The sequence below is a fragment of the Plectropomus leopardus genome, chromosome 19 (assembly GCF_008729295.1).
Source record: "Plectropomus leopardus isolate mb chromosome 19, YSFRI_Pleo_2.0, whole genome shotgun sequence".
In the NCBI taxonomy this organism is placed as follows: Eukaryota; Metazoa; Chordata; class Actinopteri; order Perciformes; family Serranidae; genus Plectropomus; species Plectropomus leopardus.
The window spans coordinates 27,015,694-27,036,902 of record NC_056481.1 but is presented as its reverse complement, the minus strand read 5'-3'; the positions used below and the strand labels follow the sequence as shown (position 1 = coordinate 27,036,902).

The 21,209-nt window shown below is 38.9% G+C and overlaps 1 protein-coding gene across 1 annotated transcript in view; it reads left to right on the top strand.

Annotated features, from left to right (window-relative positions):
• The window catches only part of ryr2a (ryanodine receptor 2a (cardiac)), a 237,273-nt gene that overhangs the window by 43,051 nt on the left and 173,013 nt on the right, over positions 1-21,209 (top strand). Inside the window, exon 2 of the mRNA XM_042507822.1 lies at positions 19,533-19,652. Coding sequence (XP_042363756.1) covers positions 19,533-19,652 — 120 coding nt within the window. The remainder of the gene's footprint in view (positions 1-19,532; positions 19,653-21,209) is intronic.

Genomic DNA, 21,209 nt, shown 5'->3' with positions numbered 1-21,209 from the left:
TTGCGTGGTCCTTCTGGGGCCTGCTGGATGGGATTGTGTCAGAGCATGTAGTGGAGTGTTGATTCAATAGGAAATCAAATGAGTGGGACATGACTTTTAAACCAAAACTTGACTTTTGTTGAAACCAAAGAAAAACATAGTCACATCTTCTAGTTGAGTATTTGTACATCAGAGTTCAAACACAATAACACACAATAAGTAGGTTTATGCAATGTTAGAAACAAAGTGGAATTACTGTATTAGTCTGGCAAAAACTGGACTTTTAAAATACATGTAAACATGTTAATATGACTGATATCTTACTAAACTGAATTTCTCAAAGTTGGACTAACACACCTGTCAGAGGCTAATATACTTTCATGTATATGCCTCAACTGGACCAGAACTGGACTAGACGTTCTGCAGATTCTTCATAGTCTCTGCGCCGGGCTTTGACCTGGAAGTCAAACCGCATAAATTAGTAGAAGAAGGCTGAAAAAAACAAAAGAAGAAGAAGGGAAGAAAATTACACAAGACAAAGGTACCAAGTAAAGTGTAGATTACATATGAAATGTACAATGTTACAAGGTACAAAGTAGCTCTATTTGTCTTTTTTTTTAAATTTTAAACTTAGTTTTTAAAAATTGCAATTAAAGTTTGTCCCTAAATCCTGCTAAATCATTTGGCGGGAAGAAGAAGCTGCTCCGTAGTCTGGTGGTTCTGCAGCAGATACTTCTTTATCTTTTCCAGATAGCAGCAGGGTGAACAGACTGTGTCTGGGGTGCTGCTGTCTTTCAGTATCCTTTGGGCTCTGTGCAGATGCCTCATCCCTTACAGAGGTCACTGATGCTCTGTAGATGGGAACCAGTGATGTTTTGGGCAGTTTTAATCGCCCGCTGTAGAGCCTTCCTGTCCTTGGCCGTGCACGAACCATGCCAGTTTGTGATGTTTCCAGTCAGTATGCTTTCTATTGCGGAGGTTGCTGAGCACACAGCCCTGGGCGGCTCCTATGTTGAGCACTAATGTAGAGGAGGTGTGACTGCCTATCCGAACTCTCTGGGGTCTGCATGTGAGGAAGTTCAGTATCCAGTTGCAGAGTGTTGAACTGAAACCCAGAGTGTTCAGTTTTCCAATCAGCTTCATGGGAGAGATTGTTTTGGATGCTGAGCTGAAGTCAACAGACAGCATCCTGATGTAGCTGTTCTTATTCTCTAGGTGAGTGCAGACTGAGTGAAGAGCAGTAGATATGGCATCCTCTGTGGATCTGTCGGTACTAAAAGCATACTGGTGAGGGTCAAGGCTAGCAGGGATGTTGTCTTTGATGTGCTGGAGAACCAGTTTCTTGAAGCACTCAGGATAGGGGTAAGAGCCACAGGGCAGTAGTCATTAAGACTAGACACAGCAGCCTTTGTATGTACAAGAATTAGGGGTGGGTGATATGGACCTTAAAGAATATCATGATATTTCAGGGTAATTTTGCGATAACGATCTTCTCTCCTCGTGGGATTTTTGGCTCTCCTCATACTCCTTCAAGTGCTTCTGTTTGAGGTGGTGAAATAAGTTTGATGTATTGCCCCTCTTTGTTGTTACAGTCTTGTTGCACTTCTAAAATTTACCGTAGTTTGTTGTGCATCTGATCTTTTGTAACCAAACCAATTCCACACTACTGAAGTCGTTCCCCTCTTTGGAACTAACTCATCCACCGCGGAGCCGGTACTTTCGCTTTCCGCCATGCTTGTTGTTGCTGCGCGCTGCGTGCTTTGACGTCTTCCTGTCCTTCTCTTAGTTACTGGCGGATCGCAAACAACATTTAGGTGCATACGACCACCTACTGCACAAGAGTGTGTAACATCACATCCCCTATCCACAGTCTACATTCTGGCCATCAGTGGAGTGTTGTTAAGGAAAGTAAAGAGCATACTTTGACATCACTGTGTCAAGAGGTAGAAATTTTGCCAATATCGCAATATGCATTTTTTTATCATATAAAAAATATACCGGTATTATCATGAATGATACGATATGGCACACCCCTAACAGGAATGATAATGGTTGTCTTGAGGCAGGGGGGAACAGTCTCTTGTGAGAGTGAGATGTTGAAAATGTCAGTTATAACATTAAGTAGCAGATCAGCACGTTTTTAGAACACGTCTTGGAATATTATCTGGACTGGCAGCCTTGTTTATATTTACTTTCAGCAGGAGTTTTCTCACATCTACTGTGAAAAGTACATTAGATTCATTAAATATCCTGAATTTGGGGCACCTGGTGGCTCAGTTGGTAGAGCAGGTGCCCCATGTACAGAGGCTGTGTCCTCGCCGCAGCGGCCACAGGTTCAAGTCCAGCCTCGGCCCTTTGCTGCATGTCATCCCATCTTTCTCTCCCCCATTTGTGCTGTTTCTGTCCTATCAAATAAAGGCAAAAAAGCCCTAAAAATATCTTTTAAAAAAATCCTGCATTCCTCAAGTGCATTTAAAGGCAGACTGCAGCAGTACAGGATAGCATAGGGGTAGCATAGCATAGTAAAGTTTGACTATGTCCTGGGATGGGCCTGAGCCAGTCATAGCCCAGTAGGCAAGTACCAGTGCCATGAATCAGTCAGTCACTTTTTCTCTTCTTGGTTCCTTTATCATTGTCTTCTTCTGTCTCTTAGTCTCAGCCATTGTATCAAACAGTACCGATGAGTTAAATACCTTTTTTTTTTTTAGCCTTAACAGGCTAATGTACAAAAATGCGTACAGATACAGCTAATGTGACCTAATTGGATTCTCTTAAGCTGAAGGCTGGTTTGTGCTATAGTGCCATAAAGCCATATGCACTTCTCAACTCAACTCAACTTCTCAACTGCGGCCTGCTGGCTTAGGGGTGGGCAATATATTGTATATACCAGAAGTATAGCGGCCTGTTCCACATGTAATATATAAAATGACTATATCGCAAACATCAATTATAAATTGTCAAGTAATTTTTATATGCCACCGGTGTTTCGGTTCTCTCACTCTCTCTTAGAGAGAGCCTGGTCCTTCAAAATAAAAGCACCATGGGCCCCCCTTTGATTTATTAAATTATAACAATACTGCTAAACTTTTATTATATGAATTCTTTATTTAGCTTCCTTATATTTTATTAAATCCAGTTATAACTGTAGTGTTTTCAACTTTATTGAATGACGGTAGCTACTTTATTTAACTTTATTTTAAATGCAGTTCATTCAGTAATTTTGTAATTTAGTAGTTGACATTTGTTTAAAAGATTTTTAAAAATATTGAGATACATGGTGTGTTTTGCAATATAGCCTTGAAATATAGCAGTATTATTTTAAAGCCATATAGCCTAGCCCTATCACTGGCCAAGTTACATGTTGCTGAGAGCACATGACCGGGGCATACTATGGGACGCCGTTGTCCATGTTGAAAGTTAGTGCATCATTAGATTAACTTTGAAGCTGCTTTTTATGGATGAAAAGATACATAATGTGACTTTGGAGGGATGCCTACTTGATCTCTGAAACTTAAACCGCGTCTCACATCAAGAATGAACTCACCCTGTGTGTTCATTACGCTAATGAAATGCATGCCTGTTGCCTTCAGCAAATTAGGCTGTGTTTCTTAACATAATATTATGAACACATAATGGAGGAAAGAAGTGAGTTGTGTTATATGCTGCTTATAGTAAACCGACTGAGAAATCATGTGTATGATCTAGCTAAACACATACGTGCACTTAGACCAACATTCATATGCACTGACAAGGAAAAAAAAGTATTTTAATGCCATGCTCATCTGAGCATTTCTTATTAGAGGACTTGTTTGAAATGAAGTTAAAATGTATCATGTACAATCTCAGCAGTTTGGACTGGAGCTATTTGCTATAGCTGTTTTTGTGCTTTTCTGTTACAGCATAGACTGGAGCTCACATTAATGTGCCACAACAAAAGATTACCAGAAAAACTGACTTTCAAAAAAGCTGTTCAGCTGTACTAGCCCCAAATAAAAATGAAAAATGTTATTACCAGAGACCTTCAACCAAACTAATAAATAAGAACAATAAGAAATGAACTCAACAAATGAGCCAGACAAAGTGCTTTGCCTCTCCACATGCTTCCTTTTATAGCCACAAGCCCGCAAAGTGACAGTGAGTAATGAGAACATAATGAAACATTATTCACGTACAAAGACATTACTCTGCAACAACAATGTCCTTGCCCCTCATATGCATGACCTCAGGTTGAAAGCACAACATCTACCATATTAATCTCTGTTTAGAATAATGCATTTGATAAATATGAGGGCCTCAGTCAGTCAGCAGGGAGTAAAGTTGGCGAGTTGGAAGAGTTCAGAAAGATTTAGGGAAACTGCTACAAGAGCAAACTGTCTTTTTAGTCTGATGGGAGATACATTAGAGCAGTATCACGGTATAATGGTATTCCAGAGTATTAAGGAATCCCCGAGGTATGTTTTTCAATACCGTCATATATACAGGTCCTCCTTTTTGTATATAACTCATTGTATGTAGTGCACAGCATGCACCACCACAGTTTAGTCTCTGGACTCACCTCTCTCTTGGGTGTAACACCTATCATCTATTGTATGTAATACACTGACAAGAGATAAGTACCCCATACAAACGCACTGAAAAATCCTGAACTATACCTTTACAAAAATCATATCAGTGATATATACTGCAAATCATTTATGCCATACCCTGTGTACTTTGGCAGTTCCATTTTTAAGTTAAGTTCAGCATTAATAAGTTCTATAATAATGTGTACAGGATGCCTCTTTTTCATCCTGCCTCTGCCTGTTTGCCATTATTAAGATTTACAGTCAGATGATACAGATAATACTAGTGCTGGATGATATAGAGAAAATCAAATATCACAATATTTTTGCCAAAATACCTCAATATTAATATTGCGTTGATTTTGGGTTAACTATTGGTGCTTTCACAAAATATTTACACGATGAGATTTTTGATAAATAATCATCGGTAATGTGGATTTTATGACTAAGTTGGTAAAGGTTGGTAGATGGTTTACTTTAATGCAGCCTTTAAAATCAGGAAAAGACAACACTTCCAATACTATAATACCAAATCTTAGATGATATCAAGTTTTATATCATGATATTGATATATTGATATATGCTGAGCCCTACATCAGAGAACACAAATATTAGTGTTACAAGCATTAACGTGCTGCAGGATGATAGTCGTCAACAGGAATGCTGATCGGTATAACTGATACCGATATTGATATATCCACTTTTTCTCATCTTATTGTGGTGATCATCAAATCTCTTCTGTAGTGGAATTAACTTCATATTCTGCATACTTTTATTATGATGGCCCACCAGCAAATGGAGGCATGAAATACAGTGCTTTCACTTTATTTAATTACATTCGTTGTGCAAAATAAGAAAAAAATTCTGTTTCCAGTTTATGTTTTGTAAATGGTCACTTTATCAACGAAAAAAATCTATTTGTCATATCAGCAGACGTCAGCCTTCTGATATTTCATGTTAAAGCCAATATGTGCGGATAATGATTACATGCCGATATCATCGTGCATTAGTAGTTGTCAGAACTATCCAATCAATGTGTCACCTGCAGTCTGTATGACTCTCCGCCTGGTATGTTTATAAAAAGGTTGTGTGAACTGGTCCAGAACCAAAAGCAAACAATAGATCTTTTTTCCCCTCTTGGTAAAGACCAAATTATGGACAAAATCAAACTGACAAAAATCAACAATTAATAAGTGAATAAAGAAATCTGTCAATAAATACCCCAATTGCACACAGGCCAGCCTGCATAATGAGGTGGAAATGCATGTGGAAATTAATATGGAAAAAAAAAAAAAATACATTTAAAAATAAAACAATAAATATCAAAAATGGAAAATAATATGGGAAAATGAATAAATTGATAAATAAAACGTAACAAGTATAATATATTAATCGGAAATTAAATAAATATTTTTGTCATTTTTATTTGTTTATTGACACATTTATGTATTTAGTTTTGATTTTGTCATTGTCAGTCCTCCATACCAAATGAATACAGGTACATCTACAGGTGTGAATGCTTTTTAAGTCCATAATTTGTGAGCCCAATATTACCAGAAAGCCCCAATCAGCTCTGCTCTTTCTCCCTGTGCTTGGCAGTGCCCCAGCAGTTTGAGGAAATATTGGATGTGATTGTGGTTTTGTCTCAGGCAGCTTTCTTATCTTGTGTGCAGACATTTGTGAGATCATGAAAACACCTCTGAAGGACTAACTGCTGCTGGAAAACAGGAGAAAAGATTTGATCTTTCCACTGAGGTTTGCATACAGAAGAGGACGCCATGTGACCCGATCACAGATGGGGTGACAGATGGGTCTAGGGGTGAACATATGCATGAACTAAAAGATGTGTTTGGTTGATTATTTCATGCAATTCTTGCAGTGCATCTTGTAAAGTTTGCATCTGGTCAGACTACCATTGACTATTTGTGGATTGTAGGCCAGGATTAGTTATCCTGTTCTCCCTAAATTCCATTTCTGATTCCGTTTTTCTCTGTACCTGGAGTGTTTTAGGGGATGACAGGATGCTTCTGCTGCTAATGCTCTGTTCGCTGAGTTCAACCGATGTTGATTTTTTAAATTTTATTAAGGTGGGACTTTTTTCAGGTGGCTAAAAACATTTTGTTGCTGACCCCATAAACGGGAGTAGATCGCATAGCTTCCATGTCAGCCTCAAGGCTGCTTGTCCAAACTGGGGGCATGTTGACTGAAATCAGCTGTCAGTGAACCACAGATCAGGGATGTATGGAACAATAATATCTGTAGAATAAGAGAAAAGAAATCAGCACCCCTGTAGGGAGATAAATTAGCATTTTTTTTGTAAATGATTATGCAGTCAGATCAACAAACATGGTTTGGAAGTTTTTGTTTTAGTCTTTTTCATCGGAATTAGCACTAATTTAATAGTAGTTTAGTCGTTAAATTTATGAAAAAATAATACATCTAAATCCTGTGGTTGGTCGGTGCACTTTAAAATGGACTGAGACCTGTTGAAAAAGAGGGTTTTCTGGGTCCAGAGAATGTTTGACTCTATTTGATGGTTTCCCTTTTTTTATTCAGTACAGTGACTATTAATAACTGTCAACGTGGATAATCTTGTGTACAGGTCTGTTTGAAAAGATATTATCGTAACCGAGGTAATTGTGACCTCGGATTGGAAATCGGATAATACCATATCAGCCCTTTTTCCATTAAAATGTAAATATATGATCATTTTTTGACCAAACAGTATTGCAAATAATGTTAATGTTAGGTGCAAATATAGTATAAGTGAGTGATGATCAGTATTTATTTGGTGTAAAGCAGTATTTGATCAGAATAAAGTGTCTCCCTCTCTGCTTTCCTCTTCCCTCTGCTTTTCTCAGATTACATCATTGACGCTTTCCCCTCCTCCACACTCACTCTCTCTCTGTGCCAAGCTTTTAAACCCTCCTCCGCTGACCTGCCCACTGTCTGTGTGTGTGTGTGTGTGTGTGTGTGTGTGTGTGTGTGTGTGTGTGTGTGTGTGTGTGTGTGTGTGTGTGTGTGTCTTCCAAATCCCTGATGCTCTATAGCACTGGATACTTGGAATACAACTCACACAAATGCCACACACACACACACACACACACAGTGCATCCTGACACACAGCAGGCTGATCTGGCACATGCAGTAGCTTACAGCAGTAATATAGCAGAGGCTGCTGCAATCATTTTGTTAAAATTTCTAAATGTTTTTTAGACAGTTTGGGCTGCGACTGAAATCATGTTAATGACAGAGACATGCAAACAGACAGGGATGCACAGTTTCTCAACATGTAGATATATGACTGAATATATGAGCATGCAGCCTTAGCATACATGTAGGTGAGGGACTTCAGAGTGACTCATACTATATCTTGTGATCTTGTAACTTTGATATAAGGACCAGAACTGACATCCATTGTTAACCCTTTGAAACCTGTGCAAACTGCCTTGAAACCTTTAAAAAACATAGAAAGAAGGTAATGAGCAATGGAAGATTAAATGTCCCAAAAATTAACAAGAGATTAGTAAATAGGTATAAAAATAAATAAATAAAACAAAACACACAAAAAACGTCAAATTACCTTAAAATAAGTAGAAATTAAAAAAAAAGTAATATAAAAAGTATGAAAAATAAAGGAAATGATGGGCTGAAAATTACACTAATTCCAAATATGTAAATATGATATTTTAAAATAGCTTCCCCTAGCCCCCCCCCCCCCCAAATGGATGAAACAATTCTAACCCAATTGCTCATTGCCTTTTTCCCCATATATTTTTTTAAAATAAACGTTATCAGCTTTCAGAACAGAAGTTGAATTGTGTGAGATGGATTTGACTAGTCCAAAGTAAGTGATGACTGTTGTTAGTTATTATGAGGACAACAAGTCAGCAAGGCCATAAAATATAAATGTAAAGCAATAAAATCATGCAATCCTCAATTCCTCTTTAGCAGCAAGTAATAGAGAAAAAAAGAAGATTCTTTGATGATCGCAAGTTGAACATGGGCAATTCAGCATTGATTAGATATAATGTTATAAAACAAAACCGATCCACCAGCACACACGCCAGCATTTAACAAATCTAAAAATTCTGTGGTACAGACAATAACTCCACGCTCAATCTGTTTCACCTCAGAAAGCTGGTGCTCGGCTGGCTCAGCATCTTGGCTGTCTCCAGAGCTAACTGCAGCAGAGAGGCTGCTCTCCACTGCTGGAGACGTTAAAACAACACAGCGAAGCACTCTGCCTCCCCCTCATTTTGTTATTTTCAGACAGGCAGAAAACTATAAGGTGCTTTCACATTCATTAATTAATAATGCAGTTCACTTTTTCAAATAAAAATGCTGCGGACCTTCTCAGTTGCCAGTCACATATGTTTCATATTGTATTTCAGTTTAATAAGAGCACCAGTGAACAGTTTGGCACAAAAACACAAAAACAGCAACCTGTATGAGATGTTTTTTAGTTTGTCCAAAAGCTCAGTATGAAACCAAGAATAGTCTACATGAATTGCGACCTATTTCTGATGAAATTGCTTTCTATGAAGTTAAATGGAAAAGGGACCTGTAAGTGCCACACTGTATGCAAGTAAATGCATGTAATAATGGATCATTACAAACACAGTAGCTATGTCTTTATAGTAGCAAGTAGTTAGACAGTGAGAACCCCTAGCAGAACTACTCTATAGTTCATTTGATCATTACTGCAAAACCTTACGTCGGTGAGTTTGTGACTTATCGCTAGTCGATTTATACCGAAGTTCATACTCACGCTATTAGTTAGTAAGTCCACTATTCCAACAATCACCAGCTCCGGTTTGGTCAAAATAAATCCTTAATTCACCAAGTGAAATAAGTGAAATTTTATTCCCCACGGTCTCTCTGGTCACTGGCTTTTTACAGTCCTGTAACTTGTCCCTCCACCAATAGGTGTCGCTGTGTCTTTCAGTATAGCTGCTTGTTTCACAAGTAGAGACCAGAGGCTGTATATAAACATGAATGACATGACAGCTTTCCCAAAGTGTAACATTTAAATCTGGATCACCCCCTGGTGTCTGACTGCAGTATAGGTCATAAAGCCCGCCTCTCCATGTTAGTTAATGGACATAGACCAAACTAAAAACTCAAAGTACACGCCAAATACATTTTTCCCAAAGATGGTTTCTGTAAATGAAGGTAGTTCTCATTACCCTGATGTTTGGTCAAGCATTTGTTTTTATGATAAGTTTGGTTTTAGAGTGTTATTTAATACACAAAAGGGGGCTTTCCCACCAAGATTGACAGCTGTGACAGCCAGTCGCAACTGCGCAGACTCCGTCTCTTCATTGACATCACCCTCGCCAGATGGCAAGGGCTGTATCTTGGATATTTTAACCTCACTTAAGCAGAGCAGGTGTAAGTGGGGGCATGTTGGCCATCTTTATATACGGTCTATGGTAGAGACTGAGCTCTGGTGGTACGTGCTGTGCACTACATACAGTGAGTTTAATAGAAAAAGTAGTGCCTGTATTTATATTAGATATTAGAAAAAAATACCTTCAGATTTCTAAATATCCTGGTATACAATAATATCGGGTCTGAAATTAATACCTGCAAGCGCCAAATGTGGGTAGATTATTTGTTTGGCGTGTAAATCTCAGAGGGCTATTTGTTACACTGGTAGGAAAATATTTGTGCCAAAATAGTCATGTTATTAGACTATGCAGAGAGTCTTTGCCATGTTTTGGTGACATTTAGGGGCGCTGCTCTGCTGCATGCTGTTCATGTGCTGTCTGTCCCACACTCACACATCTGTGTGATGCAGCAAAACCTGATCGTCTCGGGCACTCATAGATTTATGGTACGGTTTACTATAAGGAACATCAGCTGATCTGCTAAACCATCATTTGCCAGTGGTCTGCTGTTGTTTAGCGATGCACACATACTTATGAAGGTTATGAAATAATAACTCAGAGGCTCTGTACTTTGAACCAAGATGGCCATCTCAGCTCCAGTCCCTCTGTTCTTGCCTTTCACAATAAAAGCCCTAGACACAATATACACTATAACTGCTTACCAGAGGAAACTTATTCTCAAGCTGAGGGTGTGGTTATGAGCTGTTTCAAATATTTAAATAATTTTGATTCAGTTTTGCTATGGCCTCTTGTTAAAGTTTGCCTTCAACATAATACATTATTATCTTGATTAAATGTACTGAAACAAAGGTATGTGTGAAACAAAAAAAGGCAATTTATCATTTTAGCCAGTAAAAAGAAAGTGTTTGGCCAGTGGATCTTTATCATCTACCAGCCATCTTGGCCGGTGAGTCAAAAAGTTTATTTCAGACACTGCCATAATACTGTGATACCACCCAAGTCTGGTATGAAGGCAATCCAGATGCAGAAGCACCTTAAAGGTCAGGTGTCCACAGGGACATTTCTAGGATTTGAGGACATCTGGGAATTATCCTGGACTTCTGTTGGAGGGCCCGGAGAATCGTACCCTAAGCACTTTTTAAAATTTTTATAAATAAGCTTTGTTTTGATGCTTTAAATGCACTCTGGTACCTTTATACATTCAACGTACGAAAAAATTATAGTGTGTGAATTAATTTATTTTCATTTTGAATTTAACAATGGTCGAGTATCACACTAGACTTTTAAATGACAAGTCTGTTTATTTTGGATGTTTTCTCCTTTTTACCAAATCCCATATGAAGACATAAATCAACAACCTACCAACAAGTACTGTGTGTGTGTATGAAAGCCTGATATATGCTCTCTCTGTCTGTGGTATATAGCTCCATGTCAAAGAGCTATGAAAAACACATCAGTGAGCCACACTGTTGCACTGGGTGACATGTTCTCTCATTACAATGAACACACACACACTTTATTCCTATTTCATATTCCCTGCTTCCTCACCAGAGCAGAATGAATTTACAGCTGAAAATAGTTCTCAACAAAGGCTCTATTTACTCCTGTCTGAAAAGCGTAAAAACTTTTAGGAAATGACTGTGCCATCCTCGACCTTTGGACTGGCGGGTTCAGTGGATGGGATTAAAGATGTTAACAGTGTTGTTTACTTTCCCAATATTTTGTTCTCTTACTCTTAATCTCATTCTCTCCTGCTCGCTTGTGTCGGAGGCGGATTAATCGTTGTTATGGTGTCTTTCCGTGATGCTGCATGTCTACCTCCGAACTGTGGCAGCCCTAACTCTGTCTGTCTCTCTCCCTTGCCTCTGATCCTGCACTGCATTTCAGGAAGGTCGTATTTAATGTTTCCACTGACTGCTACTGTTGAATAAGCTGTTGTGTAAGACTGTGTGTATTCAACTCTGTGCTGTATTTGAGTGTAGTTCCCAGTGAGAACTGACCATGCACTCTAATGTGCTTTTGTGCGTGTGTGTGCACATTTCTGATTTTATTTTTCAGGTTGCTTTTATGCTTGTGCACACAGTTGTGTATGAGTGTGTGTGCATGACTGTGTAGACTGTAGAAGACATGCTAATTTATGTCAGTCTATTTCTGTGTGTGTGGGAGGAGGGCAGATGCAGCCTAAGAGTGTTTTTCTCAAGCAAGGGAAGCCATTCTGTCACTATGGCTAACACACACACACACACAGACAAACACACACACACACAAACACACACACACACACACACACACACACACACACTGCACTATTAAAGTTTTTAAAACCATTATATAGTGTAACTCCAAGATATAGTCAAGGGGTTCATGTTTTTAAAACCCCATACTTGAACCCAACATCTTTACATATCTTCTTTTTTTTCATAGTAAACAGAGACAGTCCATGTATTCACTGTCTGAATGCATTTTTGGGGTTTTCTAGAATGCAACTTTCTGACCAGCTCTCCCTCTACATCATACTGTAATGAAGTCGATTTCTCCTTTGCATTGTCAAAGAAAAAGGCTTCCAGTATCACTCTTCGCGTGATATTAATGAGAATTTTCTAGACTCCAGCAGGTGTGGGAAGTGAGGATGTTGAGGGTCTTGTGGCAGCCTCTGCTGGCTGACAGTGGAACACAGTAGAAATAACATATCAGTAACATCACATGCCAGTTGCCGTGCTTGTGCACACACATACAGAAACCAAAATACTATAGGCCATACAAAATTTGCCGGCAGATTGTGTTTAAAAACAGATTATTTTTACTTGCACGAAAAAAAAAGGTCTTCATTCAATTTGTCTAATTCATACTGCTTTTCATTGCTATAACAAAGGGTGAGTGTTAGGATCTTAATGACTGCTGGATTGCGCTGAATGCCTATGTGCAACTTTGACATGTGACACTGCTGTTTGTTTCTCACTTCCTATTGATAGTCAACTTTCTTTAAATAATGACCAACTTAAACTTAAAGGTCTGGTGTGGAAGATTAGGGTGATCTATTGGCAAAAATGGAATACAATATTCATAACTATGTTTTCATTGGTGTATAATCACCTGAAACAAAGAGTTGTGTTTTTTTCATTACCTCAAAATGAATCATTTATATCCTCATATGCAGCAGACTCTCTTCAAGATGAAGCCTTAGAGGCTGAAATAGAAATCAAAAATGCCAAAAACTGCAGTTCCTTGAATGGCCAAAAGTGGAACTGCACAGTCTGTGTCCATAATGTGATGCCCGTGGGCCCAAAAAGCCATTTCCCCCATGACTTACAGTACATTGATAAAGAGAGGTCTGTACATCAGTGGATAATTTGTTTCAAGCATCGAAACCCCTTTGAAAATACTCATTTCACTATCTAGATTAAATCTGTCCAGTTCAATAACATTTGGAAAGTCTAAAAGAGCCGCAAGTTAATTTTTTGAGCCGCCATTCAAGCTAGGGAAGCACTAAGTCAGTCAGCTGCTGTAAGTCTCTAGTGCACATGCTGTATGGGCCTGGTAATGCGTTTGTTTTTTTTGGGGGTTTTTTTTTGCTTCATGCAATGCTGACAGTTTACTGATCATCTCTCATAGGAATGAATGGGGCCCCATGCTACATGCTTTATCCAGATCTTCATAATACATCCATGGTCAATCCCCATAGAGACAGAGTGCATTTAAGTCTTGATTCATCACTCTCCATCGACTTTGTATTGCACACTGTTAACTCATTGTCTTTAATGTCTACTGGCAAACAACACAAAATTACCTGAAAGCTGCTTTGTGTCAGAATGCACTACCAACATGATAAAGAACTAATAACTACGTTTTCACACGCTGCTGAGTAGAGAAAATGAACTTTTAAGCAGTAAGATTTGTGGCATCACAGGGAAGATATGGAACAACTCTGGGATCCTGACACTAGAGCTAACTAAACCATTTAGTGTCTGGTTTTGATCTTTGTCAGCTTACCTGGTGATTTGATCAAATAGTTGAAATTATCAAAGTATGTCACGCCTGACCATTCAGTGGTGTCATTTCTCACAGATAAGCATGATACAGTGAAGAGACACTGAGATATGCCGACAATATTTAGGCCACGTTGAGATGAGAACAGCCCTAAAATCTGTGTAACATTGTGAAAAAGAAGATCATTTTGTACACGGATCCACAAAAACAACCGAAAAAGCAGTAGTTTGCATGCGAAACCAGCAGACGGCAGTGTAACTTTGTAACGACGCTCCGTATGAGAACACTACGGGTGACGTGTCTTTATTTATTTATTTATTTATTGTGTATTTATAATAGATCCATGGTCTGCATACAAATGAGTTCTTCTACAAAACAGTGAGAATAAAAACATACGAAGATGATGGCGAACGCACGCATGCAAAATGACAGTTTATCACAGTAGTGCTGCAAATCTAACGTTTCCTCTCTGGTGGACATAACGTGCTAAAAAATCTCTTGAAATGCTGATATCTCATATTTTTAACAAGCTACGGGCAATTTGTTGATACTTCAGCCCCCAGTTGCATTTATTATGGCGCAGATATGTGAGTCTCCTATGATTGGTTATGGAAAACCAATCTCAGACTGAAGATGGAAAAACAATGTAACGAGATGACAATTGTGCCTGATATCAGGAGAGACCTATAGGGCACCTCTAATGGTTCTATATATTACTCTTTGTGCTGTATAGCACCTTTAAAAGTTGGTTGCCATATTGCACCACAGTAGGTTTCCCAATGATTAAGAGCCAAAAAATGGCTTTTGGTGCTGTTTAGCTCCATTATTGTTTAGCAAGTGTGTTCACTATCTCTTTAACACTTTGAAACCTGAGCAAATTGGCTTGGCTTCGTCAGCTTCATGATAGATGGCCCAAAAATGAGCAAAAATTTAGTAAAAAGCCACAAGAAAATTACCTGAGAATAAGGGGAAAAGAAAATACTAACAATACTTTTTTTTCTGTAAAATAATTTATATTATAATCATCCTTTGTCTCATTTTTTTTAAATCGTATCTAATAATTCCCCCTAGCTAATGTTATTGTAAGGTTATTTGCTTGTCACCTTTTACACCTTTTACAATTTGCAGGATACGTCTTGCAGAGTTACTAATTATGTGTTTCCCTAATGGTTTCAAAAGAATTCAAACCTTTTTATTCAGCTTTCAGATCTTTAAATACTTGGTGTCTGAATGCAGCACAGAAGCTCTGTTGTTGATCCAAATGTAAAAGGGTTAACCTTTAAATAAAGTTGTGCTGTATCTAATCTGGCCAAACCAAGATTGTTTACAACCTGGATGATTGTCTGACCCCTTCTTACGTCAGGAAACATGAGACACGGATATTATGACACTTTTTAGAAGACGTAAGATGTTGTTTAAAACACTGTGGCTTGTATTCAAAAGCAATGAGAAGCAGCATCTTTTATTGTCAGTCTGTTGCATGTAGGTTTTCTCTAAGTCAGCCTCTAATGGCCGTTAGAGAAAATGCAGCTTGAGGCAGTTCCTTTCACAGTCTAATGGTTTCCACTGCAGTTTAAGTGAGCTGACTACACACATACACACACGCGACAAATTTTCAATCACTACATGTGGCCCCGAACTTCTGCCGTCTTCATCAATCCCTTTGTGTCTGCCTTGTTTCCATTTTCTCTCTCTCTCTCCATAGAAGGCTGGAATGCACACTACTGCTGAGAGACGCCAGACATCTTCATGCAGGGAATAGTGTGTGTGTGTGTGTGTGTGTGTGTGTCAGCCACTATAAATGTCGCTAAGGCATTATTCATGTTAATGATAGCCATTGCAGATATCTCTCTGCTAACTCACGGTTCCCGGTGTGTGCATGTATGTGGGTGTGGGCAGGAGGGTATTCTATGTGCCAGACATCATAAGAGTCATTAAGACATTACGCCAGTTTCCAACAAGCCCTACATGGCTCTGCGTGTGAATGTGTGTGTGTATGTGTGTATGATGGTATTCCCTCAGCCCACACGTCTAGATAATTAAGCAGAACCACAGTGACTGATGAATTCCAGAGGCAGCTTATGACAACGACAATGTTCCCCAGTGGAACTCTATTACATTTAGTTATTTCTAGCTGTATCTATAAAAATGCATTCTGCTTGTACGGTATATTCACCAACACCATCATGCTGCAGCCTGAGAGAAACACTGCAGGCAATTCCCCAGAATTGTTCCCCTAGGAGAGGCCCTCACTCTGTGGCCATTTCCAGCCACATTGAGTCTATTTCCACTTCCAGTGGAGGAAAACTCTATCAAAATAAATAAAATATAAAAAAATCTAAAAATAAAATATTAGGAGAAGGGAAAGAAAAAAAAGAAATAGTAAAGAAAACCAAACAAACACAAAAATGACAAAAAAGTGCTGAAAAATAAATATTTAATTTATTTTATTTTTCTATAACACAATTTTAAATATACATTTATAATTATTATAAATATAGTTTTCCATTTTTTCCAACTTTTTGGATTTTTCTTGGTACTAATTTTTAGGTAATTTACTTATCCCTTTTTCTTATTTCTTGCACATTGTGGGGCATTTCTTGCTCAGCTGTTCATTGCTATTCCAACCCCATGTTTTCAATCTGCTCAGGTTTCAATGGGTTAAATAGCATGTGAAAGAAGTCTAAACGCAGCACAAGATAACTGATGTCAATCCAGATTTCAAAAGGTTAACTCGTCAAAAAAGGGTGTTGATTTATTAGAAAATGGACTGTGCTGCAAAAACATGCTTCAGGTTGCATTCACACGCATATAGCACGAGTAAAAACATGAGCTGTTAGGCCTGTGTAAACTTCCACATTGATTTAAATTCAAGTGTGCCTGTTCCGTTAGACATGTGTGAGACAGATGACAAAAAAAAGCCTGAAATGCCTCATGTGTAGGCTTAGGAGATGTTCAGTATTTAATACCTTCATACCTCCCTAAAAATTTCACCAGGGTATACAAAAAATGTCAGAATAAGTGTGCAGTGTCAACACCGGTATAACACGCGGTATAATGTGAAGTTGTGTTCAGTGGTACACAAATTGACAGTGATCATACCATGTACATTTGCTTGTCTGTGGTACTGAAAACAAATACAACCAGACAGATAATCTCCCCTGCATATTTCAATTTTTAATTCTGAACCAATGTTTGTACCAGTGTTTGTAACTGGTGATAATAACAATAATTGTGTAATATTGTATACCCTGACACCGTTGCAACCCTACTTTATTTTGAGCAGTAAATTGAGATTTCATCATGTTGTACAGATTGCGGGGGTCAAATATTGTGCACAAAATAAGTAGGAGGTGATTTCAGATCCAGATCATGACCTCCATCACACTATAAATTGTCGCAGTGAGATTCATGTGTGTCTCTGGAAATAAGTGATGCTTAAGTTTTAACTTATGCTAAAGCTTTGTGACAAAATGACGACGTGCAGGTTGTGCGACACAGCTTAGAAGAGCACTTCCCCCATTTTTGACTCTGCAGTTCTCTGTGTTCCCGCAAAGGTCAGCTCAGCTCCCACAGGGCCATACCTGACTGTAAGTTAGGCCATTTGGTGGGAGGGACGGAGGACAGATCCAGATCCAGTATTAATTTAACATTTCAAAGAAAATATCAATAATAGAGTATTTTTACACACTACATGTCTGTAGGGGGCTTTAAGTTGAAGCTGTTAGGCATTAATACCAAAAAGGAGTGGCCTACTTCGTCTTTTCAAATGCCAAAATGTTCAAGAGCTGTGTTTCATTTTAGAGGGAATCATCTTCAGTCGCATGGTCGTATCTGGAGGGAGAGGCTAACTCTCTTGTGTCAGATGTGAATATCTTTGTTCTTTCTCTGGACGTGTACTGACTCCTGGTTGATGACCTTTGACCTTTTTACAGTGGTTGTTGTGAGCAGTTTTTGTCTGATGTTCACAGACAGCAGGTGTTGTCTTGTTTCTGGTGTTAATTCAGTCTTTTGTCCAGGGTTTTTTTCTGTTTCACTGATGTCATGTCCTGGTCTAGTTTGGGGACGACAGGATTGCATCTCTGCTCTTTGCAGATGATGTGGTTCTGTTGGCTTCATCACACCGTGACCGCCGGCATGTACTGGGGCAGCTTGCATCTGAGTGTGAAGCATTTTAGATGAGAGTCAGCAACTCCATGTCTGAGGCCATGGTTCTTTGCCAGAAAATGATGGATTGCCCCCTCTGGGTGGGGAGGGAGTTGCTGCCCCGAGCAAAGGAGTTCAAGTATCTTGGGGTCTTTGCTCACGCGTGAGGGCAGAATGGAGCGTCAGATGGACAGGCGGTTTGGCACAGTGTTCGCAGTGATGCGGGCGCTCTGCCGGACCTTTGTGGTAAAGAAGGAGCTGAACCCAAAGCGAGAGCTCTCAATTTAGCAGTCCATCTATGTCCCAACACTCACCTATGGTCATTAGCTCAGGGTAGTAATAGGGTACAAGGGGCCGAAATGAGTTTCCTCCGTAGGGTGCCTGGATTAAGCCTTAGAGATAGGGTGAGGAGCTCAGACATCTGGAGGAAGCTCACAGTAGAGCTGCTGCTCCTTTATGTTTGAAAGGGCTTAGCTGAGATGTTTCAGGCATCTGATGTGGATGCCTCCTGGGCGCCTCCGATTAGAGGTGTTCTGGGCACATCCAACCGGTAGGAGGCCCAGGGGCAGACCCAGAACACGCTGGAGGGATTATATATCCTCTCTGGCCTGGAAATGCCTTGGGGTCCTCAAGGAGGAGCTGGAAATCGTTACTGGAGAGAGGGACATCTGGAGTGCTTTGTTTAGCCTGTTGCTCCTGTGATAAAAAAAAAAATGGATGGATGGATGGATGATGTCATGCACCACCATCATTGTTCGCTTTTTGTACCTTTAATTTCAGGCCACTGGTTTCAAAGAGTGGATGACCTTGCCCTGACCAAAGACCAGGACAGAGACTGGAAGGAGGTTGGGTTGGGTTGATTCAGACAACTTTATTGAAATTTTGACTGAAATGAACTTTTACGGCATGGAGTAAGTGTGCAGGAGTTCCCTTTTTTCACATGTACGCTATTTTTTGATAGCCTTGCACCAATGTGATGTGCATATAACTGTCCTCTTTCAACACAGACAGTTGCTTCAAATGATGTCAACAGAAACTGCGGCTGTGGTTTAACTATATTACCCATGCCAAGGTATTGGTGGACACCCAGTAGGCAGAAAGACAGATGTATGTTGATTAGACCTCAGTTACAGCAGGATGAGCTGCTGTGACATGTCAATGAATCAGAATCAGGTTTATTGGCCAAGTTCAACAAATAACGAACAAGGAATTTTTTCCAGGTTGGCAATGCTCACAGTACAGGGGAGGGAAATAAGTTAGGGATAAGAAAAATAGAAAAAAAGACAGACATAGACATGTAATTGTATTTACAAAAGGAAGAGATAGAGAATATATACAAATGTACAGTATGTAGTTCAAAAAATATATTTAATAAAAAAATATACTTAATAAAAATATTTGTGTTGGTTGACTTTCAGTTTTTAACCACCACCTACAATGAGCAACAGAAAATTTCTGATAAATGAGTGTCTTAATTTGTTTCTCTACCTTTGTGTGTGTTCAGGATGACGAGGTGGTCCTACAGTGCTCAGCCACAATCCATAAGGAGCAACAGAAACTCTGCCTGGCTGCAGAAGGCTTTGGAAACAGACTTTGCTTCCTCGAATCCATCTCCAACTCCAAGGTACTGATACAAGCAATATGCACTACTTTACACATGAACAACAAAATGCCAGCTGGCTGACAAATTTAAAGAACACCAAAAAATGAATGGAGACGTTAACCTAAACAGTGTTCTCTAAAAGGCATGAAAGGTCACTTAACCCCTTGTAACCCGAGCAAATATGCTTGATTTCTTTCAAAAACATGGGCAGTGAGCAATGGAAGAAGAAATTACCCAAAAAAGTAGGAAGAAAGTAGTAACAAATACAAGAAAATAACCCAAAAAAAAAGGACAAAAGGAAAGTAAAAACAAAATAAAACATACTAAAAACAAGGAAATGACCTGGAGAAGGGGCTTAAAAATGTATAAAAAATTTGTAACATAATTTTAAATATGTGTTTTTGATAATTACACACACACACACAACACATTACACACACACACACACACACATATATATATATATATATATAATTGTTTATTATTTTTTTTTCCTAGCCTTTTTCATTTTTTCTTAGATGTTTTCCCTATTTAAAAAAAAAATTGAAATCCGCTAGTTTCTTGCAGTTGGCGGAAAATTTGCTTATGCCTCTTTTTAGACATTTAAAAAAAATGGCCTCATTTTGCTCAGAGTTTGACAAATGTAGTTACATGTGAAAGGTGTCTGACAGCAGCAAAAGAAAATTAATTTCCCTCCAGATTTCAAGGGGTTAATGTGCAAATGATTTAAATCATTTTCATGCTTGATGCAGTTCCTGTGTGTTCTTCTCTTACCTTAGAAGTTGCTCACACAGAAAACCTTTAACTCTTAGTTGAACACACTGCAAGATACCATATAAATGAAATATTCAATAATAAATGTACCAATAACAAAAAATAACATGCATTTTTCAATTCCCTATGGGTGTGGGCAGTAGATACGTCTTAGCAGTTGGTGCACAACTAAGTGGAAGCACTGCTTGACATCTGTGGCTGACAGATATGTAGCAGAAGGCACTATTAGTCCCTGCAGTGTAATTATGGGAATATTACAGTGACTAATTGTGTTTGGTCACTATAGGCTGCTTTAAATTCATTCCTGACAGCTACACACTGTCTGTGTGTACATATAAGCTTGGGTTGGGCCGATATAAAAGTTTCCAGACAGGTTTAATATTAAGCAAAACACCGGAATGGACAGGTTTACCACATTTTACCAGGTGTCCCAAATGACTCAGCAGTCAATCCTGAGGGAAACATAAAGACACCGTATCCAAACGGAAAGCGAGCGTCTAACTATCACATAACATTGCGTAACACCAGAGTTCTCTGTCCACACTGAATCCAATAAATTTGAACCTCTGTCACTTCATGTAAACAAACCATGTAGCTATCAGCTGTGTGCTCGAGATCAGACTGGACACATAACCATTTAAAAGATGAGTGGGGAGCCTAGTTGTCATCTTCTAGGTGTCATGTTTGTGATGTTACTTTTTAAATCAGAAAACATATTGGGAAAATAATTGGAAATGACGTACAATATAACCATCAGCACGTAATGTTAGCCTAGCGTGTTTTTAGCGATGGTCGTATAACTCA